At 46.1% G+C, this 18,770-nt stretch overlaps 1 protein-coding gene across 1 annotated transcript in view; it reads left to right on the top strand.

The window, feature by feature from the left end:
* RASSF5 (Ras association domain family member 5) overlaps positions 1-18,770 on the top strand; it is a 66,903-nt gene that overhangs the window by 22,839 nt on the left and 25,294 nt on the right. The window contains exon 2 of the mRNA XM_081299100.1: positions 4,675-4,796. Coding sequence (XP_081155226.1) covers positions 4,675-4,796 — 122 coding nt within the window. The remainder of the gene's footprint in view (positions 1-4,674; positions 4,797-18,770) is intronic.

The following is an 18,770-nucleotide window of genomic DNA, read 5'->3' as shown; positions in this document are numbered from 1 at the left end:
GTCATTGTTTGAGGAAATACTGGAGTGGGGTGGTCCCCTGATTCAATATGACTTGCATTTTACAAGGAGACAGACTGGGTGAAGACGCGGGTGGGATTTGGAGGTGTGGAGCTACAGGCCAAGGATGCCAAACTGATGCAAACCATCAGAAGCCAGGAAGAGGCAAGGGAGGATCCTCTACGTATTTGGGAGGGAGCATGGCCCTCCAGCAACTTGGGTTTGGACTTCTAGCCTCCAGAACCGGGAGACGAGAAGTTGTTTAAGCCACCCAGTTCATGGTTCTTTGTCCTGGTGGAGTTGGAAATGAATGTCGCCTGGGCCCTGAGGGAGGGGCCTCTATCCTGGATCAGACCATGATGGCTTCCTTGGGAGAGGGGCCTCTATTGTAGTTTGTCCCCATCATTTCTCTCACATTCACCTTCTATTTCCATAGGCCCCTCTTCTCAACCTGGAAGTGTGTTTATTTTCCTCAAAATATCCCCTGGGAATGGGGACAGGAGCTGTTACTGGAAGGAAAGCTGTAAAGAAGGGGAGGTATAATTCTGATTTATAGGTGGCAATACTAAAGAAATGTCGTCATTTTTTTTTCTTAAAAAAAAAAAAAACTACATTTAGAGCCCAGGAGTATTGGCGCCTAAACTTTTGCTGCCTCTTGGTGGCGAGACCCTTGTCCCATCCATTTAGTGACGTAAGAGCCCACCTGCTCTTGGCCCCTGTGAGGAGGGCATCTGAGGTACCTATAGTTAGATCCCATGTTTCTGCTCCTCAGAGCCTCCTGTGCCCCCACCTTCCTAGGCTGCTGTGCCCCCAACTGTCTGTCCAAATGACCTTCCCAGACCCTGGTGCCGTGGTCAGGTCCCTGCTTTGGGCTGTAGCGCTCATTGGTTGCGTTTTACGGTGGGTGTCCCATCTACCCAGCCAGCTAGCTCCCCAGGGGTTGTGTCTCACTCATCCTCACCCTCGGACCAGCAGGGCATGTAGACGCCTGAGCTCAGCCCACGGATGCTGTAGCCCGAGATGATGGTGCTGGCCGTGCAGAGAGGGCCTATGTGGCCCTATTCCACCCAGGGTCCCTCTCTCTTCTCTTGTCCAAATTGAACACTCACTGAAAGCTGAGGAGGAAGTTGGGATACCAAGGGCAGGGGCCAGTCGGGCAGCCCCTGTGTCGAGCTGCCTGAGAGAAGGATGGTCTGCAGGGGTGGAGCACACAGTCATGGGGATGCAGCCCTGTCTGTGGATGCCGTGGGTTTCCCCACTCGCAGGACACAGGCTGCTGGAGAAGGGCATGCGGCTCTGACTTCATCCCTCTGGCCTCAAAGCCCTTGACTTGGCGTTTCCAGGGCCAGGCAGTACAAAGACGCGCTTCAGTGGCTTTGCTGCAGCCTGTGATTATACGGTCTGATGGAACAAAGTCGTTAGTGCCTCCAAGTTCTTTTCCTCGACTTCCAAACCCTCCTCCTGGACTCCTCTGTTCCCAGCTCCATCCAGCTCAGCGTCAGGCCTCTAAAGAGATCTTTCTGAGGTTTTGGTGCTCTGTGTGTGTGTGTGTGTGTGTGTGTGTGTGTGTGTGAGAGACAGAGAGAAAGCAAGGGAGAAATGGGAATTGCAAGAGTGACCCAGGACACAGGCAGTCACAGGGTGCATATATCAGCCACACAAGGCATTCAGAGGAGGAGACAGAGAGCTTCCTACTTCCAAAAGCCTTGCCCAGGCGTGAGCTGCTGCGGGCTCTTGCTCACTGGGAAGCCAGGGAGCTCCAGTCCTTCCTCCTCTTCCTTGTTCCCACTTCTTGGCATCCCTGGAGCATTCTTCATCCTTCAGAGCGTGACCAGGAGCCCTACAGGTGTGTTCCAGGGCCGGAACCTGGAACAATGCTGTCCTTTGTGGGCTCTGGCCTTAGGGTTACATTATCTTAAAAGTCCTGGTATTTCTGGGCACTGCAGGCAGAATAACTTGGCTGCATGTCCTTCTGTGCCCACCCCCATGAAGGGTAAGGCTGTTTGTGTGCAGAGCAGGAGATCTTCCACTGAGGGGATTCAGAAGTGCAGGTAGGGATGGTAAAGCCTCGGAGAACTGGCCACCCGATTCCATCTCCAGTTGGGAAAAGGGTCCTCTATGGAGGAGAGTCAGGAGGCCTAGATCCTCATGGGGTCTGAAGGAAAGGACATTGACAGACTTCATCTTGGTGCAGGAGGGAGATGAGCAGTTGGGTTAGTCAACTTTTTGTCACTGTGACTAAAATTCTGGACAAGAACAGCTTAGAGGAAGAAAAGTTTACTTGAGGGCTCACAGTTTCAAGATTTCAGTCCATGGTTGGTCAAGCTCCATTGCTTGGAGCCTGAGGTGAGGCAGAAAATCATGGCAGAAGGATGTGGTAGAAGAAAACTGTTTAGCTCATGGCAGCTGAAAAGGAGAGAGAGAGAGAGAGAGAGAGAGAGAGAGAGAGAGAGAGAGAGAGAGAGAGAGGAGGGAGGAGGCACCAGGGACAAAATATAAAACTCAAAGGCACCCCCCCAATGATGTACTTCTTCCAGCCACAACATATCTGCCTATAGTTATCATCCAGTACCGTAGTCCTTTCAAATTATTAATCCATCAAATGGATTAATCCACTAAATTGGTTATAGTTCCCATGATATAATCATTTCAACTCTGAACATTCCTGCATTAATACATGAGCTTTTGTGGGGTGGGGGTGGCACCTCATATCTAACCCATAACAGCGATAGAGCTTCTAAATGACATCCCAGTAAAGTGGCCAGGAGCTTTAGACTGTGGAAGAAGGTTGCTGGTTTCTGGAATCCCTGAGTGTCCCCACATTTCCCAGAACACTCCCCTGCATTCCACACAAGCAATGTGGCCCAGGTGCTCATCTTTGGGGATGTAAGGGAACAGGGCAGCTGGGGAGAGTGAGGGTCTCATCCCAGATTCCTCAAATGAATGGGCAAAAGAACAGCCACCACCCCCACCCCAAGATAGAGTGTGCTATGAATACTTCAAAAAGAGACCAATGTGCAGAATTTTGGGAGCTTGTTAGAAGGAAGGAAAGAGTCTTGGGGTGCCTGATCCATTCTCAACCAAGAGTGATGCTATGGTTTGGATGTGAGACGTCCCCCAAAAATCTCAAGTGTGAGACAATGTAAGAAAGTTCAGAGGAGAATGACTGGGTCATGAGAGTCTTAACCCAATCAGTGAATTAATCCCCCAATAGGGATGAACTGAGTGGTAACTGAAGTGATAGTGTGTGGCTAGAGAAGGTGGGAATTGGAGGTGTGGCTTTGGGTATATATTTTGTATCCAGAAAGGGGAGTCTCTCTCTCTCTCTCTCTCTCTCTCTCTCTCTCTCTCTCTCTCTCTCTCTCCTTTCTGATCACCATGTGAGCTGCTTCCCTCTGCCACACTCTTCCACCATGATGCCCCGCCTCACCTCAAGCCCCAAGGAATGAAGCCACTTGTCTGTGGATTGGGACCTCAGAAACGGTGGGCCCTCAAATAAACTCTTCCTCCTCTACAGTTGTTCTGGTCAGGTCTTTCAGTCACAGCAGCAAAAAAAGCTGACTAAAACAGGTGACCCCCTAATCCTCAGGTTTCCAAGAAAATCCAGGCTGTGGTGCCCCCTGCCACAAAACCCACCCTCCCCAGCCATGCACCAGACTTCACCATCAGGAGGGAAATTCAAGAGAGACCCCGGCACTTGCATGGCTGGGCCTTCTGGCTGAGCTCTGGTAACTCCAGGACAGGCAGCTCTGGCTGACGCACAGCCATCTGTGGGCACTACACATCAGATCTGAGCATTTTGCCTGGGAGAGAACCTGTATTGCTTTCTTCTGATTCCACTCTTTCCTTCCCCCCACCTACTCCCCATCCCTCCCTCCCCTGGCTGAGTCTCGCTGTCTCCTGGTCCCTTTGACTTCATATCTCTTCTGCCAAAGAGGTTCCAGAGGGAGCCCTTGAGGAAGCCCAGGCTCGCCCCTGTGGGCTGTGTCACTGGGTACTTCACTTAACCTCTGGGCCCGTTTCCCTTCCTCTAAGGGAGTTCCCAAGGCTCTTTTCAACTCTGGCCATTAAGTTACTGCTTCCATGGAAGTGAACATGGTCGATGGAACGTGTGCTTGTCCCCCAATTTTGGTTTTTATTGATAGGATCTCAACTGGGTTAGAGTGGCCACCCCAGCATTTCTGGACTGGGCAGGGTCTGATGAGAATGGCTTTGTCTCTGGAAGCATCTTCAGACATATCCTCCCCTATACCTGTGCACAGTCTCGTGCCACAGACAGGGCCGTTAAATCCATAGGTTCCCGATTGGCCAAATGAAGTTCAGCCACCTTGAGCCCTTCCCCAGGGGTCTGTGGCCCCCTGGTGACCAGTGTGAATTAGTAGAAAGAGCACCAGTCTGGAACCAGAAGGTCTGATCATGAGGAAGTCCCAAGGCCCCAAGAGTAACAATTACAGGGTCACACAGAGTATAGCAGGTGAGAGCAGTCTGCACAGGTGTAAAGCACTTAACTGCCACGGAACAGAGCTTCATCCTCACCTGCTTCCCGCCCGCCCACCACTGCCCTCTTGCACTGTCCTTCCACTGGGAAATAAATGTGATTGCCCAGGTTATTTATCTGGACAGAAGTAGTAGAGATGCTGCCCAGCGCCTGATGCCTCTTTGGTTCTTTCCCTCCAGACTGTAAATTCACCTGTCACCCGGAGTGCCGCAGCCTGATCCAACTGGACTGCAGTGAGCAGCAGGGCCCAGCCCGGAACAGACCCTCTCCAGAAAGCACCCTCGCCCCAACCTTTGGCCAGGTAGGCAGCAAAGCTCAAGAGCCCAGCTGGAGCAGCCTCTGCAGGTGCCTGGGCTCTGCTTTCTCTCCCAGGAGCTCTGGTGAGCAGGCTCCAGTATTCCATGTGTGCTGGATGTTGGGTCCCCTTCTGGCCACATGGAGGCATAAACACTCCTTTTCCAAGTGACAAGGGGCAGCAGTCTGCAGATACTCAGCAGCGTCCTCTGTTTCTCCCAAGCATAGATTCTGTTTTGGCCTAGGACTCTGATCCAGAAGTGTGGGTATGGGTGGGAGCAGGGCGGGTCACAGAGCAGCCTCCAGAAGTTCCTTAGAGTCCTGGAGCAGTGGGGGAGATGATGGGGCTGAAGCTTCACACACCATCCTGCCTTCAGACCATGGATCCTCACAGACCTTCACCTTGTCTGCCTGCCCCTCAGCCAGTCAGGCCAGCTCCTCTTCTGGAGGGACTGGGCAGATGTTCTTTCCCTGTGTTCAAGGACCAGAAAGTTGACTCCAAAATAGCTTTTGGTACTGGGTTTTGTCAAGGCACCTGAACTGCAGTGTGTCTGAACTCTGATGTCTAGGGTTTGAAATGGAGACAGAGGAGAGCATTTACTGATTATTGTGTGGAGCAGACATTTATCGATTCTCTACCATGCGCCAAACACTGGTGGTAGGAGGAGTAAAAAATGATTCATCACAATTTCCTTGGAGAGCTTATGTTCTGGCAGGGCGGGGAAGAATACAGCCAAATAGTATATACTGTGACCTATGCATGATAAGACTATGGACCAAGTGGGTACATAGTGCAATTGTTTCTGCTGGGAGAAATCAAGGAAGGCTTCCCAAAGGAAGGATCTTTGATGCAAGCCTTCATCCGGGAACTGAAAGTTGCTGATCAGAGAAGTAAGGAGTGCTCCAGGATGTCATCCATTTACTCATTTAACAGATGTATTTTGAGCATTCACCGTGTGCCAGGCCCCAAAATGGTGATCATGGGGGTGTACTGAATGATAAAGGAAAGAGATGTGGCGTGGGAGGGAGACTTTAAACAAACTCTAAGAGGGAAACTCCCAGGGTGCTGTGAGAGACAGTAATGGGAGACCTGAATTATGGGGGACTCACATCCAGTCCCAACTCCACATGTTTCTGGCCACAATGCACATGATCCACAGTGTTCAAGTGCCTGTTCTGCTCATGGGTTTTGCCCTGTTGTTCCCCCATGCCTTCTCCCACTGAAAAAGTGTAGCTAGAAATCAAGTATGACATTTGATGGATGATATTGAATTGGTCCAAAATTGTATATTTAAAAATTCAGGCCAGGTATGGTGGTGCACACCTGTAATCCCAGCAACTCAGGAGGCTGAGGCAGGAGGATCTCAAGTTCAAACCCAGCCTCAGCAACTTGGTGAGGCCCTAAGCAACTTAGCAAGATCATGTCTCAAAATTTAAAAAAAATACAGAAAGGGCTGCCGGGGATGTGGCTCAGTGGTGGTTAAGCAGTCTGGGTTCAATCTCTTTTACAAAACAGAACAAAAATTTCAGTACGTCCTTTCCAGACTTTGGAATAGTAACTATTTCTGCATAACCTGAAGGTAACCAGGCCTCTTGGGCTGGAACCTGTCCATCCCAGGAAGGGGTGGGCACAGCAGATGCCCAAAACACTGATGAGTGATGTCAATTTTTCTGTTGTTTAGGGGATGCTAAGAGTAAAACCAGGGCCTTAAAGAAGCTGGGCAGGTGCTCCACCACTGGCCTATACTCTAAGCACAATAGTGTAGATTTTCGAAGAAGGTGTTCCTTAGATGATGAAAGAGGGAGGTTATGTGGCACCCTGCAGAGCGGCATCTGAAAAGCATATTTCAGTAACTCTTTCTTTTCCCAATTTCTTTTCTCTTTGGGCATTTCCAAGTCTCTCTTCTCTCTGGTCTCCCAATCCTGCCCATTCCCTACCCTGGAGCCTGGTTCCACCCGCTACTTCCTGGATCTCCTTCTTGGGGTTTCTATTCCTTTCTCTAGAACAGCAGGTCTCAAAAGAGGGTGATTTTTGTGCCCCTCCCCCTGCATGTGACAATGTCTAGAGATTTTTTGGTTGTCAGGGGATGCTACTGGCTTCTAGGCAGTGGAGGTGAGGGACATTGCTAAATACCCTGCAATGCACAAAACAGACCCCACAACAAAGAGTTATCTGGCTCTAGATGTCAATCATCCTGAGCCTAAGAAGCCTTGCCTTGGAGTAGCTTAGCTTGATATGGTGGGCAAAAGGCCCCCCAGAAGATCTTGGGGTTTACTGCACAGTGGCTCATCCTCAGAATGCTGGCAATGCTTTCAAATGGAGTATTTGGAAGTCGAGAAATCCCCTGTCCTCCAAGAGAGAGAGGAGACAAACTTGTAATCCTCTGGCAAGCTAAATCAGGGCAGTGTCTAGATTGGAAACATGATGGATTATTATTTTATTTTGTTCTATTTTTTTTTGATGCTGCGATTCAAACTCAGGGCCTCCTGCATGCTAGGCAAACTGAGCTACGTCCCAAGCCCCTAGAATCATAATTGAAATGTCACAGAGGAAGGAGCAAGAATCCCACGTGGTGCTGAGTGGACCTCGGTCAGCAAACAGCCTGGCGTGATGCAGACTGCTGTGTTTGCCTTGGACAGGCCTGACTGCGTGCTTCAGCAGAGCTGGGGCAGGACACAGCCTTCTGTCAATAAAGCTGGGCCCTGCTCCGGGGCTCCCTTGCCTTTTCTAAAAGGCTTGTTTGTGCTGATTTCCGCCTTGGCTTGATTTTCTGTTAAAAATCAAGATAGAACTTTCCTTCACCTTGATGTCATCGCCAGGCTGAGTGAACCTCACGTGCTCATGCCATCCTGGGGATTTACTGTGGCAGAGGTCTGGGTCGGAGCTCAGCTCATCCTGGGACATGTGACTCTTAGGAAGTCTCCTCTTAGTAGCATTTCTCCTGTCTGCTCTTTCAGGGAAAGAAGTTCATTGATTTTTCTCCATCCAGAGAGAACCATGCTTCATTAACATTTTTATATGTCCTTCCTGTATGTTCATACATTTTTAAAACATGGCTGAGATCATCCTGTAGATAATTATTTGGCCTCAACCTTTTAAAAGCAATAATCACAAAGTTCTGACCATCTTCTCTGCCATGGTAGGGGAAGGGAGGGATGAGGGACAGGCATGGGAATGGTAGGGGTGGCTAAGAGCCCCAGTGTACACTCACAAAGTCATGGGGGTTGGCCTGTCTCTCACAGGTGTCCTAAACAGAGGAAGGGTGGCTAGTAGCTGCCTCTGCTTTTGTGGGCCCTAGGACCAGTTGTTTTGCAGCCTCTCCTTGGAGATCTCTGAGGTCTAGGCTGTCTGACATTTTCCTGGGCCCCATTGTGTGACAAGACAAATCTCCTGCAAGTCTACCCCAGATCCTTTTTTTCATTTTCAACCCATTAGCTGGAGAACATAATCGCCATTGGCTGAAGGTCACAATAAATTGCCCAAACAGTTGCAGTTCCTTTATTTGGGGACATACCCCAAAGAACTTGTATTTCTGGTGGTCTTCAAAGAGCTTTCCTCATGTCACCCTGTGATGAAGAACTCACTGTGGCTCCCGAGTGCCCTCACAATAAAGTGAGACCGCTGATGATCTGGTGCAGTCCTTGCATTGCTTTTGGGGAAATTGACCCTGAGAGAAGATGTCTTTGTCCTTGCCCACCACTGTTGATCCTCATCATAACCAGCTGTGGCCTGGGGGAATCGTGGAAGTTCTGTCCCTCTGACATTTGGTACCGATTTCCTCGGGAAATGGAATACAAGATTACAAGAGACAAACACAAGCGCTCCCCTCCCCTTTCATTCAAATTCCCTGCAGCCAGGGACCCACTCCTCCATCCACAGTCTAAATCTGTATTAGTACATAAAATCCTTCATGGTTGGCTTCTGCCAACTCACCTGGCCCAGGTGCTTCCCCTCCTCTTGGCCCTGCAGAGTGCACATCGGTTCCTCTGATGGCAGTTCCAAAAAGGTGCTCAAGCACTGCCACGCATTGTGGCCATAACTATGTTCCTCCTGCATTTTATTTACTTCATAATAATCCTTAAATAGACTCATTTTATTAAACTTAAATCAACTTGTGTCAAAGGAAATTTTTAAAATATTCTTCAATCACTAATGCACTTAGGATTTTTCCAGATACCCATCGGATTAATTACTATTAATTAGTATTTAATCTCTAATGTTTTTCTAAAAAAAAGTGTGTCTAAGGACTGCCTCAGATTCATTTCACAAATACTAATTGAGCCAGGTCCTGTTCTAAGACCCTTGCAGGTGCCATCATGGGAAATGCTGCCATAATGAGGCTACTCTCTTTGGCCATCTGGTGCCTGTGGACTCCCAGGACACTGGCTCCAAGGGGTGCCTAAGGGGTCGTGGGAGCCACAGAGAGAACTGGGAAGGAAATGCCAGTTACCCATACTGATACCATGGTGCCCTTCCAAAGGAGAGATGGAGTTGTAAGTACTGACAGGAAATAGAGAATAGTGAAGACAAGCCACTCCACTGGATATGTAGGGCCCGCCTTTTATATTACATCTGTGTCTGCATCTGTGTGTGTGTGTGTGTGTGTGTGTGTGTGTGTGTATGTGTGTGTATGTGTGCGGGGGGGGGGGAATGCAGAGGGAGGGTCTAGAAGGTGCTATGAATGGGGGACAATGAATTTCTTTCCCTGAAAGAGTAGAGGGTCTAGAAGTGCTCTAGACTGTTGGAAGAGATTTCAGCTTGGGAAGGGGAGGGAGTAGAAAGGGCTAGAGTCAGACTTTCAACTTTTATTATTTGCTTTTCTGCTGTTTGATTTGCAGATGACTCCACATGTTTCTAACGTAATATTTTTCAAAAAGCAATAAATATTGTCTTAAGAACCCCAATCTGAGTGCCCAAAGAGTGAGGCTAAAATCTAGACTGTGTAGATGAAATACTTGGTTTAGGACCCAAGACAACTCTCCTAGTTTCTCTGTGCCTTGAGCTTCTCCTCTGAGAAATGGGACAGTCCCCAGGGTGGGTGTGGGGTTCAAGTATTATATAAAAATATGTGACACCAAGGAGTAAGTATCCTGTGGTAACAGTCTAGAGCCATCTCTGGAACCTCCAGGGGCCTCAATGGATTTTCTTTTTTCTTTCTTTTTTTTTTAATACCAGGCATCAAAACCAGGGCAAGAGCTCTACCACTGAGCCACATCCCCAGCCCTTTTTATTTTATTTTGAGAAGGGTCTTGCTAAGTTTCCCAGGCTGCTCTTGGATTTATGATCCTTCTGCCTTGGCTTCCTAAGCAGCTGTGATTCCAGGTGTGCACAAGCCACCTCACGGGATTTAAAAAAATTTTTTTTTTTGTTCTGTTACTCTGTGATGAAAACACTCTGTGGCTTCCCGTTGCCCTCAGAATAGTCTAAATCTGGATTACTACATAAAACCCTTCATGGTTGGCTTCTGCCAACTCACTAGAATACTAGAAATTTGGATTTTTTTGTTCTGGAATCAAACCAGGAAGCTATGACTTGTGGTTCGGGTGGCCACTTTTTGCTATATGATTATGATTATCCCCCTGAACATTGAGACCGGAGTCATTGTTCCATTCTGTAGATGACCCTGTCCCCCATTCACCCAAGAGACAGATGACTCCCAAAGCTGTCCAGGCTAGGTCAGCCAGGCTGATAGCCTTTGGGCTCCCTTTCTGCCTGTATGCCCATCCCAAACAAAAATACACCCTTCTTGCTGTCATTCCTTAGCAGGGCTCTGATGGAATCACTCCTTAGCCCCTGCAGCAGCAGAGAGGTGACTTAGTTGACATGGATTTCTGCAGTTCCTGGCTCCAGGTCCAAGCTCCCTCCTGCAGACACACCACTGTCTCATTACCCAAGGCTCTGACTTTTCAGATCTTTGGGAAGAGAAAGTCTTGGGCCTGCCCACTGCCCAACATGTTTCAACGTGTTAAAAACAGGATCACCACATGGGGGAGCCAGGGAGCAAGAAAGAAGGAGCCTGAAAGGGGAGGAGCTCGGAGTGAGAGCTTGCTGAGGGCTTGGGCTTGCTAATGCTCCTGTAGACACCTGCATACTTGTAGGGGGGTGCAAGGTCCTACATCTCTTCAGAAAGGCTTGATAAATGCTTATCAAATGAAATTGTAAGTAGTAACAACAGGAACTGGCATTTGCTGAGGCATACCTGCGTTCTGTCTACTTGTTTTATTTATTATTAAGAGTCAGGTGTTGAAATCTTATCTACAATTGTGGATTTGCCTATTTCTCCTTACAGTCCTACATTCCTGTATTTTAAAACTCCATTATTAAGTGCATAAACATGTAGGATTATTATGTCCTCATGATTAATTGACTCCTGTATCTTTATCCCTGGTAACATTCTTTGATCTAAAATCTACTTTGTCTGATATAGACAAAGCTAGATAGATATAGCTACTGCAGCTTTCTTTTGATTACCATTACTATAGTATTTCTTTATTCTTATTTTGAGGGTTTTTATGTCTTTATACAGTCACGAATTGCTTAACGATGGGAATATGCTCTGAGAAGTGCATTGGTAAGCAATTTTGTTAGTTGTGGGAACATTATACACAATACTTACACAAACCTTGATGATGTATCCTATTATACACTTGGGCTATATGATAAAGCCTATTATTTCTAAGATACAAACTTATACAGCATATTACTGTTCTGAATATACTGTAGCAATTTTAACACAATGGTGAATATTTGTGTTTCTAAATATAGAAAAAGTATAATAAAAATACTAAGTGGCAGGAATTGGTAGGTCCATTGTAATCTTGTGGGACTACTGTTATCTGTGTGGTCCATTGTTGACTGCAACTTTGTTACATAGCACATGGCTCTATGTAAAATGCATTGCTTATAGATAACAAATAGTTGGATCTTGTTTTTTAAAATTCAATCTGATAATCTCTACCCTTGAATTGTAGTATCTAGGTCATTTGCATTTAATGCGATTATTGATATAGCTAGATTTTGAGTCTGTCTTCTTGCTGTATGTTTTCTGTTTGTATTCTATCAGTTTTTCTTCCCTTTTCTTTGTTCTATTTTTGCCTTCTTTGGGGTTAACTGAATATATTTTATGATTCCATTTTCTCTTATTTGTTGCCCCCAAGTTTTTTTCTCTTTGTTTTGTTCAATTAGTGGTTGCTTGTGAAAGTCTATTTATCAAGTGGTTAATACCACTTCACATAGAGTATAAAAACCTTGTAGTCATATACCCTTTTTCCTCTTTATATACTATAAACTCAGTACAACATTGTTACTATTTAGATGTTTAATTATATTTTTAAGATGTTTAAATAGTAGGGGAAAACTATATTTATCTATATGGTTACCATTTTTGGTACTTTTTCCTTTGAGTAGATCTAGGTTTATATCTGATATCATTTCCCTTCTGCCTAAAGAACATTCTTTAAATTTCTTGCATTGTGGGTTTACTGATGATACATTCTTTTAGCTTTCTGTGTCTAAAATAGTTCCTGTGTCACCTCTGTGTTTTAAAGATTTTCACTGGGTAGAAAATTCTAGGTTGACAGGATTTTTTTTTCTTGTATTCATTTAAAGGTGTTGCTTCATTATTTTCACACTTTCATTGTTTCTGAAATAACAGTCTTCATCCTATTCCTCTGTATCTAATGTGTCCTCTGATTTTAATATTTTCTCTTTATCACATGTTTTGAACAATTTGATTATGATGCTCTCTGTTGTAGTTTCTTGTGCTTGGGGTTTGTTGAGTTTCTTGGATCTGTGGGTTTATAGTTTTCAACAAAATTGGAAAAATTTCAGGCATTATTTCTCATATATTTTTAATGTCCTCTTGCATCCTTCTGAGAATTCAAATTACATATATGTTCTTAGTCTGCTTCTACTTGTCCTATAGTTTACTGCTCTGTACATTTTTAAAATTTTTTCTTTCTTTCTCTGTGTTTGTTTTGTATGGTTGTTATTGCTCTGTATTCAAATTCACTAATCTTTTCTTTTGCAACATTCTGTTTGTATTTTCTTTTTTTAACAATACCTTTATTTCACTTATTTATTCTTATGTGGTACTGAGGATTGAACCCAGGGTCTCGCATGTGCAAGGCGAGTGCTCTACCGCTGAGCCACAACCCCAGCCCCTCTGTTTGTATTTTCTATCAGTTTTTTTCTTCCCTTTTTCTTTGTTCTGTCTCAGTTATAGGTTAGTTTGATTGACTTATTTTTTTTTCTCCTCATTAAGGATCATATTTCCCTGTGTCTTTGCATGTTTGGTAATTTTCAGTTGGATGCCAGACATTGCAAATTCACCTTGTTGGATGCTGGATAGTTTCATATTCTTATATATATTTGGGGGGCTTTGTTCTGAGACTTGGTTAAGTTACTTGGAGATGGCTTGATGCTTTTAGGTCTTGCTTTTAAATTCATAAATATGCCCACTCTGATACCCAATCCTTAAGCCTGCTGACAGCCCCTTTTCTGATTTTAGAGGAGGCATACCATCTTGGAGTGAGCCTAGTGTCCCATCCCTATAACCTGACTTTTTATAGCTTAATACTTTGTGATCTAGAAATCCATTGACATTAATAGCTTCTTCTGTCATCCTCTGGCCACCATAGAATGAGAGGAGAGTCCAGTTGCCATAACATTGGCATGAATGGCAAAAAAAGGCAGGGACCAGGGCCTCAGATATAACCTCTCCTGGGCAGGTTTGGAAGGCGAATACACTAGAATCCACCCATTTTTCTTAGCCATTATTTTTTTCATCCATTATTTTCTTTCTTTCCAAACTCAAAATTCAGCTATGATTTCTATTCTGACTCATTCCCTTTGTAAGGAAATGATTGCCTCTCCCAAGGATTCCAGAGGTAGCCAAATAATACCAACCAAAAGAAAGGAACTGATTCCCTGCTCCCTCCAGCCCACTCTGGCTCCATCTGGGAAAGCCCAATCCATGGTTTCTTCCCAGATTTTACACCGTATCTAAAACCCAAGTGCTGGCTCAAGCACCCAGGGATTCTACTGCACTAGACAGCTGGCTCTCCCAGGAGCCTCCTCCAGGCCTATCTGACCCACCCAGTCTGAGCTCTTTTCTGATTGGGTAGAGTGGAAAAGCCTTCCCAGCAAAGAAGGGCCTGAGCTCAACTCCATGTGGGGATAGAGCTCCCAGACTTATTTCTCTAGAAATCCTGAAGCCCCAGAGATGTTTCTCTGTGCTCCTCACAGCCCCTAGGAGAAGCAGAATACAGAGATTGCCAGGTCAGTTCCGAGGCTCATGACCCTCCTTTCTGTGGGTAGTCTGAGAGTTGTTCACATCTCCCAATGGTGACCAAGCTGCCCTGGATTTGGGAAGATGGGTCATGCCTGGAGAGGGACACCTGAGAGAGATTAGAAATATCTTCTGTCACTCTCTAGTCTCACTGAAGAACAGTTAGAAGATAGAATCCCTGGGCCTGACTTGACTCCTAACATGAGTTCTTCAGGGCCTTAGCTTGTTGGTGTGAATGACCAGAGTGATTTAACCACCTTCAGTGTTTTTATGCATTAGGGCCCTGTGTGAGCTGGCAGCCAAGCAAGAGAGGTAGGTGTGGGCTGGAACCCCAGAGAAAGTGAATCCCATGCGACTCTAACCTAAATGGTGGGCAGCCACTTTCCTCTTAGGATAGGAAGTCATCTGGGGAGAAACTGAACTCTCTGCTATACACAGCAAATTCATGCTAAAAAAATAATGCCACTCTAGGGATGGTTGGTAGCATTCTTTTTAAAAAATTTTTTTAAGTTGTTAATGGACCTTTATTTTATTTATTTTTATGTGGTGCTGAGGATCAAACCCAGGGCCTCACACATGCTAAGCAAGCGCTCTACTACTCAGCTACAACCTCAGCCCTGGTTGGTAGCATTCTTAAGATTCAGCCTAGATATAACTCTCCTCCTGAGAGTCATGTGGAAGGTGTGGGAGGTATGGTCCTTATGGGGGAATAGTGTCAGGAAGGGGATGGAGGTAGGAGGAGGATTTTGACAGACAGAGAAAATAGCAACAGCAAAACCACAAGGGGGCGGAGTGGCTTCTGGCAATGTGAATCAATTTTGTGTGACTGTAATGAGGGCCACTTGATTGTGGCTTTAGATGAGTCTGAACTTTTGGCTGGACACACACTGGAAAGGGCCTGGGAGGGCCTGCTCAGGGGTTTGGAATATCGTGCGGTCATTGGAGGAAAGACAGCAGTTGTAATTGAAAGTTATATACAGGGGCTCTGGGTTTGAAATCTGATTCTACCATTTATTTTGTTGGGCAAATTAACCACTTTGAGGCTCTTTACCCATATGCAAAATATCTTCTTGGGAAGGTTATAAGGATTAAGTCCTATAATGAAACCTATAAAAGCTCAGTAATAACTTTAAAATAACTAACATTTAATGTCACTCTCTCTAGAGTGTATACTTTGAGAAGGCAGGGACTAGATCTCACCCAGGCCCAAACTTGAACATCCAGTATGTTTGCCATGTAGAAGGTGCTCAGTAAGTATTTGTTCAATGAATGAATGAAAACACAAGCAATTAGACTGAGTACATGTTAATTATAAGATCATTAGGAGTTGAAATATGAATATGAGATTTTATGATAGGGAGCCACAATGATCTGAACTTGGTCTTAGAAGGATAACTTTGGCAACAAGGGAGTGGGGAGTTTGGAGGAGGCAGAGATGCAAACAAGGGGAACTCCTGCAAGGTTTTGCAGTAATCTAGGTTAATGACAATCATCAAGACAGGAAATACTAAAGGGCGGAGAATGAGCAGATGGGCAGCGAGCTCAATTTTGGACCTGTGATGGGAGTCATCCCAGCGCTAACCCATGAGACCACAGAATGTTGAGTTTAAGGACTTGTAGCTAGAATGAGACCCAGCTGGGTTGATTCAACTCCACCATTGACAGCCTGTGTATCTATTTGCAAGTTATTTAACTTTCCTGATCCTCCTTTTCCTGTCTGTAAAATAGAGAAAATAACTGTGGCTTCCTCATAAGTTTGTTGTAAGGATTAAATTAAGTGATGTGCATCAAGTTAATAGCACATAAACTAATAAAAATTTCAAAATAAATTTAGGGAGTTTTGTGGGGGGGAACACCTCACCCTGGTTTCAGCCTCGGCATATATTAGTAGGTTTAAGGCCTCATGTTTGATCTTCACGTGACCCTTCAATTGGACCAGTGAAGAAGCCTGAGGTCCACAGTTTCTTAGGAGGCTACATCAAGTGGAGTTGAGGCTGGCTTCCAGACTTCCATTCATACACTGCAGCCTCTCTGGAACATGCAGAACCACAGAGTGGATCTCACAAGGGGATCCGGCCACCTATCAGGATTGCATGTGAGAAAGGAAGAAAGCTTAAAATAATGTCTTTCATCATCTGACACTTTGAGTCAGGAAAGTGGCCCATTCATCATTTCCCCAGGATTCTCTGAACTCCAGCAGAGTTCTGTGGGCTTTGGGCTCTGCATGCTGTGTTTTAGGGCCTGCTTTCTCCTCCTGGGCCCACAGACAAGAACAGCTTCTTCCCATGCTTTGTGGATCACCTCAAAGAGGCTTAAAAGGCTACCTCTCAGGCTTGTCCCTGCCTGTCCCTCTTATTTAGGCCAATCGATGTCCCTACTGTTGATTATTCATAGGGGGGAGATTCTGACAGTGTCACTAGACACTCCAGTCCAGTCTTCCTTCCTTTGAGACCCTAGGGCGTCAGTCTGGATTTTTCTGCTGTGGACTGGCCAACTTGTTATATTGTATATGATCTTTGCAGATTTCTTCTAGGCCTAGGGTCCCTGCCAGCACTTATGCACAGATGATTCATTGACAGGTGAGGTGGCATGAGGGAAAGAGACATTAACTAGGAGTCACGAAGAGGCTTTAGAAGTAATGAGCTGTGATGGAACTGGTTATGTCCCTTAGTCTCTTCACCTGTAAAATGGCCATAATTCCTGCTGTTGGGTTAGAATATCCTAAGTGAAGCAATGGGGTTAAAAGGCCCTATTCGGACGTCAGGTTTTCACGATGTTTGGAGTGGTGTGGAGCAGCTCCCTACGAGAACACAGTGTCCCTGAGAACCGTCCTTGCCGGGTCTGGCATCGAGTATGCTGCTTGTGCTGCTCACAAGGAGCTGGCTCCTGGGGGACTCTGGCTTAGTGTTTGAAAAGGTTGTTATTCACCGCATTTTAAGATTGTACATTTTGAATGTGTAGCACTGTGGTGGCATTGCAGAGCTCCCCATGTGACTCTGAGGACACTGTGGCCATAGAGAATCTGGGGCTTGTTTTTTCCCTTAAGTGTTGAATTCCCACTGAGCAAGGAGGTTCTTTGTATAAGAAAAGTCTGTTTCTTGGCTTGCTGGACAAAGCAGGTGGGCTGCTATGGTGGCCATGGATCACCCAGAGCCCCCTCTCTGTAGCATTCAGCATTCTGCCCCTGAAGTTGGAAACAGACACCAGTTTCCTCTGCTTGAGGCCTGAGCCATGGTCCCTGGGGGAAACCCCCCAAACCCCCTCTAAAATACCTGTTTGAAGAACAGATCACCCAGAGACAGAACCTATCTTCAACCCCATTCATGTGAGATCAACCCTCTTAGACTCTGCATAGCACACTGCCCACCCACCCCAGTCCTACCCCAGCTGTCTACCACCTCTTATCTTCCCTCCAGAGGAGGTAGCTACTGGCATTGACATTCTCCTGAGCCAAGGGTGGCAGGCCCAGTGGTGCTGGCTTTCAGCTATCTCAGCACACGCAGGCTTCTGTCAAGGAGGCTGTGTGGGAGGATGAAGCCAAACTGGGTTGCATTTTGAAACCCTCCTCAGCACTGACAGATTTGGCAAAGGTGGGGAGGGAAGGACTCCTCAGAGAAGTAACCAGAGATTAATATGGAATCAGCAGCTTGGCGTCTGGGGGCTGAGGCTAACCCTCCGCCAGCTTGTGCTCCCCCGGCACTGATTTATTTCAAAACTTCAGGAAAAGCCACACAGACTTGGAGACAGTCCTGACTGTCCCCCTTCCCAACCACTTTCCAGGCCACTTCTTGGGTCCACAGACCATTGGACTCCATAGCAACCCTGGCCTTAGAAGGCAGTGTTTTCTCTTCTTGAGACTTCAGGCCCCACTGTGTTTAAAGATGGCAGAGGGCCCACCAATAGTGTCATCTCTACTGATGGATAACTATCCGTATCACAGGGACCAAGAGCACAGAGGCCCTGGAGTTACATAGATCTGAGTCTGATCCTAGCACACAGGTCCTTCTTGTATGACTCTCAGCCTTGGTTTCTTCATCCATAAAAATATGAAATAATAGTCTCTATCTAATGGTTATTGGGAACATTAAGTGACAAACTGCATGTAAATCATCTGGACATACAGTAATTGTTCAAACAATGGGAGCTACAACTGCTATTGTACAAATCTAGTCTGAGAAATTATAGGGATGTTGCCCTAATTGCTTTGAGCAGTTGAATCCTACAGAAGGAAAGTGTTCCCCCATCTGGTCCATCCAGTTCCTAGGGAGGTAGAAATGAGCCATCCTTGATGCTAGCAATGACAAGATCTGGTCAAGAACCCTCTTGGTTTGACTGTCAGGAAAATGCACACCCAACCTGAGCAGCATCTGCAGGCTTCTTCGGTATCCTGAGGCTGAGGGCCAAGTTCTGGTGGTGGGAGAGTGGGCTAGCTCAGCCCAGCCCTGCATAGCTTTGCATATGATTTACATATGCGTGTGAGACCCCGCATTTTTCTTTTGGCATTTTCAAGTTAAAATATTGTTGCTTCTACAGACAGACCAGATATCGATTACCTTCTTCTCCAGTGACTCATCTAACCACGGATTGACCCAGCTCCCCCCAACTCCCCAATGGAGGCTGGGAGTGGGATGGAGTGAGGGGGTGGGGGGGGGGGGAAGGAGGAGGAAGATGTAGACCTTACATCACCTTCT

Source organism: Spermophilus citellus, assembly GCF_964194105.1.
Source record: "Spermophilus citellus genome assembly, chromosome: 6".
NCBI lineage: Eukaryota > Metazoa > Chordata > Mammalia > Rodentia > Sciuridae > Spermophilus > Spermophilus citellus.
This window is presented reverse-complemented; position numbering and strand designations above follow the sequence as displayed.